General features: G+C 39.1%; 1 protein-coding gene across 1 annotated transcript; it reads right to left on the reverse strand.

Moving 5' to 3' along the window:
• Positions 1-303: 303 nt before the first annotated feature.
• On the reverse strand, positions 304-1,941 carry LOC137948418 (cytochrome P450 71AU50-like). Its single transcript, XM_068794505.1, has 2 exons — positions 1,054-1,941; positions 304-927 (listed from the first exon to the last, which is right to left on the reverse strand). The coding sequence occupies exons 1-2, from the start codon at positions 1,939-1,941 to the stop codon at positions 304-306; spliced, it is 1,512 nt and encodes a 503-aa protein (XP_068650606.1).
• Between the last annotated feature and the right edge of the window lie 6,958 nt (positions 1,942-8,899).

Consider the following 8,899-nt stretch of genomic DNA (forward strand, 5'->3'; position numbering starts at 1 on the left):
GGGCAATGTTGGGAGGATGGAAGAGGAGGCCAAACCCTTCTCAACAAACCAGAAGGCTTGAGTAAATGCGTAAACAGAGAGGGGAAAGCCATTCCCTCCCGTTTCCTACCACCCATACTATTTATCCAAAATAAAACCTTATTTATATCATCTTTTTTTAATTTAACGTCAGCATCTTGTGATAACTAGACCCGTTATAATAAGATCATATGGTCACTCTTATGGATCCACTGCAAGGGCAACTAGCAGAGCTGGTCTCGGACAAAGGTGCATTGAGCAAGCGAGGCGAAATTTCTGATTAATTTACTGAATATCGCAGCGAAGACGATAAGTAGGGCGAACCAGTAGATGGTTAGCTCTTGGGACTGTCAATCCAAATTCCTCAGTCATGTCCAATTCAGTTGGAGAAGTCCCATCCGGAAGCTCCCAATCAAAGCAGTGAAGCAAGCGAGCCAAAATCAATCGAGTCACAGATAGCCCCAGCTGCATCCCAGGGCAGCCTCTTCGGCCGGAACCGAACGGAAGGAGCTGGAAGTCTCGGCCCTTCACGTCAATATTTGTTCCGACGAACCTCTCCGGAAGGTACTCTTCTGCGTTTGGCCATGCAGATGGGTCTCGTCCTATCGCCCACGTGTTTATGATGATACGAGAGTTTTTGGGTATTTGGAAGCCATTAACAGTGCAGTCTGCCATTGCTGCATGAGGAATAAGAAGTGGAGCAACTGGATGTAGCCTCAGGCTTTCCTTCAATGCCATGTCCAAGTATTCCAAGTTTGGCAGGTCCGACTCCTCCACCATTCTGTCCAAACCAATGATGGTGTCCAACTCTTCTCGAACCTTATTCAGTACTTGCGGGTTCCTAAAGATCTCCGAGAAGGCCCACTCTACTGCCGTCGATGATGTATCCATTCCACCGGCGAGCATATCCTGTCAAAACCTTAAATGTTTTTAGCGGTCTGCTAGCTCTGCACACTCTGAAAAACACTATCAGTAGTCGCACTATGTTTGGGGAGAAGAAAAGAAAATAAAAGTTGAGGTTTTGTTGTTCGCTACCAGGATGATTGCTTTGATATGCGTTCGTTCAAGCTTGATTTCGGTGTCTCCGGAGCGCATCAGGCATAGCAACACATCGACGAAGTCCCTTTGCTGCGCTCTACCCTTGTCCTCCATATGTTCGTCGATTATCTTCTCAAAGAAAACGTCCATGACTTGATTAAATGCCTTAAACCTTCGCGTCAGCCCTTGAAGATCGAAGACCCCAACGAAGGGAATATAATCAGCTATGTTAAACGCAGCGGCCAGCCTCATTCCCTCCTGAATGACTGCTTTGAATCCTCTCTCATCCAATTCTTTATCGGCGTACTTGTTTCCGAACACCATCAAACACGTCATGTCTGTAGTGAGAGAAGACACCTTGGCGCTGACGTCGGCCACCCCGCCCGCGTCGGCGATGTCCTTTAAGGACTGTACGAAGAGACCCACCTCCCGTTTCCTCATGGGACGGAAAGAGTCTATCTTGACGGAGCTGAGTAGCTCTAAGGTACAGAGCTTTCGGACACTGCGCCAGTAGGGGCCATAAGGATTGAAGGACAAGCCCCTTGTGTCGTAGGACATGTACTTGGCGGCCTGTGTGAAAGGGCGGCTGGCGAAAACCAGGTCGTGGGTCTTGAGGAACTCTTGGGCGGCCAAAGGGGAGGAAACCACCACCGTGGGGACAAACCCCAGCCGCAGGAACATGATAGATCCATACTCTTTCGCTAATCTGTGGAGGCAACGGTAGGGGAGCTCTCCAAGCATAAGAAGGTTCCCTAAAATTGGAAGCCCCGGAGGGCCAGGAGGTAATCTTCCATTCTTCCCTTTTTTTCTCAGTGATTGTAAGAGAAAAGCAAAGGACCAGACCGTTACCAGGGTAACCAAGGGAAGAAGATAGGAGGAAGACATCCTTGGACTTACGTTGAAGCCGGCAATGAGACCCTCGCGATCTCTCACTAAATTCCTCTCAGAGCAGACTTAAAAAGGGCCGTTGAAGGTAGACAGGACAAGAAGGAATCTCATACTGGTGTTTGGAATTAACGCCTTCATGCATATGATTCTCTCACTTCTTGTAACATTAGACAATAAAAACAAAGAGAGATTGCTATCATCGATATCTTAGGCATAAATTAACTTATAAAGAGGCCCAAGACATTATGGATATGGATGTTAGTCAGGTTTTTATTATTGTGGCCCATTATTATTTATTTAACATTTAAATAAATGACAGTTAGTTTTCCCTTAGATTTTGGGATAGTGGGACACACTGTCCATCAATCTTTTCTCACAATTGGAATCTGATTGTTATGGCTGTAGGTATGTGTTCTTGGCCTTCCGCTTTCAGATTATTGAAATTAATGATGATATTGTTATCATTTGGTATCAAAGTAATATCTCTTGTCTATTTTTCAGTTTTGTATCTTGTCTAGTTTTTTGTTCCATTGAAATTTCTGTTTGGGATCTTATTAATTGTGTTATATATGATTATGATTTGTTGCAACAATGTGTTTTTATTCATTAGGGTTTTGTAATTCTTACATATTTAATTTTGGGGAATTACTTTGGCAAAACTAATTAGATAATTAAATTTCTTTTGAAAATGAATAAAATGGCTATTGAATCGTCAAAAAATTGACTTCTAATGTCTAAGATATTGCATTTCAAAGTTATGGGCTGCCATTTGGGCTTTCTTGGGCTTCTGGGTAAGGGATGAAGTTATTAGATTGCCATTTTTTACATTCTAGGCTTATTAAGTTGTTTTTTTTTCTTTGAAGATAACTATTTGTATAAATTTTATTTATTTTTATGCATAGATAATTTTTCTATGCATAGTTTTGGTTTTCTTAAATATGAGAAATTAATAATTGGCAAAAAAATTTAGTCAATAATTTTGATGTCATATTTAAGTTTATATTTGAGTAATTAAGTAGTAGCCATAACATTCTTAATTATGAAGATGTGTAGTGACATTAAGTTTAGTCACATAATGTTAATAACATCAATAATTTTAATTAATAATGGAAATATAATAACTCAATCCCATAAGGTAATTATTATATTTAAGTGATTAATTAGGATGGGAAAGAAATATTTTGTTATATATGTATATATATATATTCTAGTTACCTATAGGCCTATAAAATTCTTTTAGAGATAAAATGTTAGTCTCATCATACAGTAATTTAAATCGCTTGTGTGTTATAATCTAAACCCATAAGAAAAATTATAATGACATGTTGATTTATTTATTTGAATTAATTTACACGGATAAATATTCCATAAATATTGCAAATTTTAATAAGCCTTGTTGTTTATTTTGCAGTTGTTTAAACTTTATGTATCCCAAATCTTGATTCCTCCAACATTGCTTCTCTGAGTGGGGATAACTATGCTAATTGCACTTCGAGTTGATGAACCTCTAGAGGCCACTGAACCAAGCACCCAAGTTGAGTAAACATCATACGATCTTTAAGAGTGATCCAATCGCTTGATTTTGATGTTTATCAAGTCTCATACTGGAAAAAAGTATTTGTGGATCCATCCCTGATTGTGCTAAAGCGAAATAATATTTCAAAGCTACTCAAGATCAGTTTGAGACTTTTGAAAAGGCAAGCACTCTGATAACAAAAAAATGTTCCATAAAATTTAATGGCACCAAAGATGTGCGAACACATTATGCAGATGTGGAACATAGCCGCCAGACTGAAAACGTTGGAGATTGAGATCTTCAAGTCATTTTTGGTTCACTTCATCCTTTACTCATTCTCGACTAAATATGGACCCTTCAAGATCTCTTACAACACACATGAGGAGAAATGGTCTATCAATGAACTTCTGACTATGTGTGTGCCAGAGAAAGAGAGGTTGAATCAAGAAAGGATTGAAAGTGCATATTTGTCGACTCGTGACAAGAAACCATCCAAAAAAAGGGAAGGGCAAAGCGTCTCTTAATCAAGTTAATAAGGGCGATGTCAAATGTTTCTTTTGCAAAAAGAAAGGACATATAAGAAGACTTATCCCAAATTCAAACATTGGCTTGAAAAGAAAGGTAATCTTATCTCTTTAGTGTGTTTTGAATCTAATATTGTTCACATTTCTCATAACACTTGGTGGATTGATTCTAGTTCTACAATCCATGTTGCCAATACAATGCGTCTTAAACCAAAGGACACTAATGAAAAGTGAATATTCCATCTATTCAGAAAACAATATGCGTTCATGTGTAGAGGCAGTTGGGACCTGTAGACTTGTCTTTAGTTCTGGCTTTGTTTAGACCTTGAAAGAACCTTTTATATTCCACCCTTTTCAAGAAACCTTTTTTTTGGAAAATGGGTTCCAACCCACACGACCATGGAAAGTCCACATATCTAAGAGCATTATAATATGGGCCACACGACCAAGAAAGGCTCATAAGATGGGCCCAAGGACCTACCATGATTACCACGAGCTGGCATCCTTATCACATAAGTTGGAAGATCGAGAAGGACTCACAAAGACATCTTTATCTTATGGTCACGTCCTAGAAGAGTTCTAGTTTGAGTAATGTTTGTCTTTTACCTATATTGAGTTATTTAATTATGCTAGGACTTATCTTTAAGAGTTAGAGTTTGGATGTAATTGGGCAAAGGTAGTTTTATTTTAATTGGACTCTACTACTTTTTTCTATTATAAATAGAGGTTCATGTACTCTGATTATAAAAATCAATGAAGTTTTTCTCTTTTTTTCCATAAATTTAACATGGTATCAGAGCAGGTTTTGTGAGTTGACTTGGTCAACCCACAGAGGTAAAGAGATCATTTTCTCTAAACCCTAAATCTTAAGTCTAGGTTCGTAGTTATTTTTTTAGTCCCTACACCCGTCATTTTCTTTGCATTTTTTATCTCTATACTGAGATTTTAACATTACAAATTATATATTGACGAAAAGATATTTGAGTATACTTTCCAAGGAAAAATAATGTTTCCAATCGGGGTTATCTACAAGGAGATATCGATATTTTAATGAGTAAAGGTAAGATTGCAAAAAGGTTCGAGCAGCAGCAGAAAGCGTCTGATTCCGAGGTATTTTATGCTATCAGGAACTAGACTTTATATGGAGAAATATATATCAAAAGAAAAATATGTAAGTCTATTTTCTTACCTATTCAACTAATTCTTGTTATGATTTTTATATAAGGATATATTGATCTTGGAATAGTCAATGGTCATGCTAGAAAAAAAAAACAATGCTTAGTTCGGCTAGATAACAGAGACCAAAATCTATCAGATTATTTGTCTTCTGATAACTATATTTTATGAAGAGAAGTAATATTTGGATGAAATTTATTTAAGTCTAGTTTCATAAGGAGAAAAATTCATGTCAATCTGATTTATATTTAATATATTCGTATTGGAAGAATCAAAGGTCATGCTAGTATTCTGTTGTATTGAAAAATCCGAATTTATGCCCATTGTTTTGCGCCACTTTTTGAATTGATATATCTAAAAAATATCCCACTTCTCCTTGGTTTGAGGGTTTATCTATACATCTCTGTTATATGGGCTTATAGCTACATCTATGATATTTGGCTCAAACTGGGATCATTGCCATTACCTCCCAACTTGAGGGGGAGAAGTACAAGAAGTACAAGAAAGCGGTATTTTATTCCATATGTTGTAGATAAGTTTATGTGACCAAAATATTCAAGAAAGGGGGTGCACAAAAGATGAAGCATCTGCATCTAAGAAAAAATATATATATCGGATTATGATTATTTCATAGGTCCTTCTACAAGGTTTATTATTTTGGTTCATGTTATATGAGTTGGAAGATGGTTGTGTTATATTCAGCTGTAGTTATTATGTCTCTTTGGGGACATTATTATTTAAGAAGAGGTGGTCTCAGTACCTTTTCTCATACCATAATTTATTTGACTCTCAAAAATATCACGGATGGGACACCATGAGAGTCGGTGCCCGAATTAGGACACCATGATAAATTTAACTCTCAAAAATATCACAGTGTTATGGTCCTAGGGTGAAGTACCTATGTCTTCCACTCCTAACAGGCCGGTCTTTTGGGTAGTATTGGCTAGGTGCTTAACATTTGGTATCAGAGCAGGCACTACGTCCCGCATTCGAGTCCCCACATGCGCAGGAGGACCGCACGCCCCTAGCGTTGTGCCGTAAGGGATTAAGGGATCCTGACCTGGCTCTCGTTGTTGTGTTATTGCCGCCGTGGTCGTCAACTCGAGCGGGCGGGGTGTATTATTATGGTCCTAGGGTGAAGTACCTATGCCTTCCGCTCCTAACAGGCCGGTCTTTTGGGTAGTAATTGCTAGGTTCTTAACACACAGTAGGGATACCATGAGAGTCGGTGTTCGGATTGGGACACCATTATAAATAAACCCACAACCCCCCCTGTAATGTCTTTTATTACTCATACCACTTGAGAGTCGTTGTCCTGTGGAGAGACACGGTGGTGGACATTTCAGAGCTATGCCGATAGACACACTACCTACAGAAGATGGAGTGTGCCCTAGATCGAGCATTAGGACTGGAGTATGGGGCGATGTCTTAGCAGCTAGGAGTGATTTTTTTATGCACGCAATAACATTATTATTTTAAAATTTTTTCTTTAATTTACTTTATTTTATTTTAGTTTTAAGCCACAAGGGTATTTTTGGAATATTTCATTTATAGGGGTATTTTTATAATATTTTATCTTAAACCTTGTAAGGGTGAACCCTATTTAAGGGGTAAGAGTAATGAGAAAGACAAACATTGATTTAGGTTAAACAGGGTTTTGAGTTCTCCTCAATGAGCTCAGGGGTGTGCATTCTCCTTAACGAACCTAGGGTTTTCAAGCTTCCCTTTGGCTTGATTTTGTCTTCTTCTTCTTCTTCCTCCCTACGAATCCATGTGTCAGATCCTGGACCATAACAATTGGTATCAGAGCGGGAACACAATGACCGATTCTTCGTACCAAAAAAAATGCATTGCCATACTCGATTCATTGAAAAAATACACAAAGAATTGGAAGAAATACGTACATGGAGTAGAGCATGTGACGAAAGATCTTGTGCATCTGCCATTAAATTTTTTTGCAAGGGAGCAACTCGCTACTGCAGAGAAGGTCATACGACCTAAATCCTCCAAGAACGAAAAATTCACAGAAGGAGAGGCAGCAGACGTTGTCTTGGACGGGCAGAAAGGCCAAGGGCCAAAAAATTTCACCATCTCCGAGCACGAAATAAGCACTGAACGAGAGGCGATAGAAGTTGTTTCGGACGGGCAGAAAGGCCAAGGGCCAGAAAAATTACCAATTTCTACGTAGGGAAATCCAAACCCGAACAACGGGAATTCTGCAAATCAGAAATCGAGTCTGAGACATCAAATCCAAAATCGGCCTCAAAACTTCCAAAATCAGACAGCAGGGAGCCAGATTTTGGGAAATTGGAAGCGTATTCTACCAAAATCTAGTCGGTAAAGGCTAACTTGGGTGTGACCTCAAATCCAAAGTCAGATTCTGCTGTAAAGGAACCAAGAGGTTTGTTCATCGTCCCATCTCAAGGTACTTCGTACCAACCTTATTCTAAATTCCGGCCACGATGTCGTGTTGTTCACCATCAGCAACAAGTGAGACCACGATTTGTTGCTATTAGCCATCGGATACTGAGGAGGCTCCGTCGCCGCTGTCGGAAACAAATCCGGTGGGCTTTGGCTTCTGGATTCTCCCTCTCAGTCTCAATCTCGTTCTCGGCAATTCAATGGGCAACCATCTTCAACGCTTTTGGGGGTAAGCTTTGGAAACACCCTCGATTTTTAGGTCAAATCGGTTGTTCCATGGGGTTGATGGGGCTCCAAGGGCTTGAGCAGCAGCAACACTACTAAAAAATTGGGGACAAAGTTTCTCTGTTCCATGAACCAGAGAACCAGTACCCAATTGCTGGAATTCCAGCTTGGGTGTATGAATTTCGAGATGAAATTTTTCTAGCGATGCCGGAATTCATAGAAAAAATTTTATGGGGACAGTTTGAAAATTTTTTTTGGGGGGCATTGTTTTTCTGTTGATGCGCACAGTACCTATGCGTTTGTTCGTTGTCAAATTGAAACTATGGAGCTTATTTTTTTGGGTTCCATATTTGCTGCTCAAGCACTGTTAGTGGAAATGTTTCATTGCAATGGGAGTTCAGCATATGTGAAGGGAGCCAACGTGGTAAGAAATGGAGATAATATTTTTTTGGGGGTAGTGAAGATACTTGGTTGGTTATATCAACTAGATGACGAAATTTCGGAAAAATATCTTGGTGACTCTATAAAAGATGTCCATGACATGTCTTTAAGGCTCTCTGTGGATGCCAAATCTTCATTGAATGAGTAAGGCTCTTTCTACTGCAATGCCCATGTTAGAAACAATTAATTTTTTGCAGTCTGGTAAATCCAGACAATAGATTTTGATGCAATTATCTTTAGTAGTGGAAGTGAAGTGTATTATCCTGGTATTAATCAGCCTGAAGATGATAGTGGAACTTTTTCCTCAGACCCTGATTATGCATCCCATATTGTTTACCGTTGGAGCTGTGATGGTGATGGTTTGAAGAAAAATATTTACCTGTTACTGAGTACACATGATAGAATACTGGATAAATCCAAGGACACTTCACATGCCATTGCGGAAGATGCAACCTCAAATACTAGTCATTGTATTTCATTCTTCATAACAAAATCTCCTAAGGCAAAGAAAGTGGATGACTTGATGTATGATTTTTTTGTGGCTAGGTTGAACAATAGGACGAAGTGTCCACTGGTTGCTGCTATTATAGTGCAGATATGGGTTCCAGTAAGTAGTCAGGTTGGAGCTACTTTAACGGTGAAAATAAAATTG

This window comes from Aristolochia californica, unplaced genomic scaffold (genome assembly GCF_029961685.1).
Source record: "Aristolochia californica isolate CCGP_79_NKW_82.1479 unplaced genomic scaffold, dmAriCali1.0.hap1 SCAF_1, whole genome shotgun sequence".
NCBI lineage: Eukaryota > Viridiplantae > Streptophyta > Magnoliopsida > Piperales > Aristolochiaceae > Aristolochia > Aristolochia californica.

Coding starts and splice junctions, on each gene's coding strand:
- LOC137948418 (XM_068794505.1), bottom strand. CDS start 1,941: ATGTCTTCCTCCTATCTTCTTCCCTTGGTTACCCTGGTAACGGTCTGG. Junction 928..1,053: donor ATATCAAAGCAATCATCCTG/GTAGCGAACAAC, acceptor AGGTTTTGACAG/GATATGCTCGCCGGTGGAAT.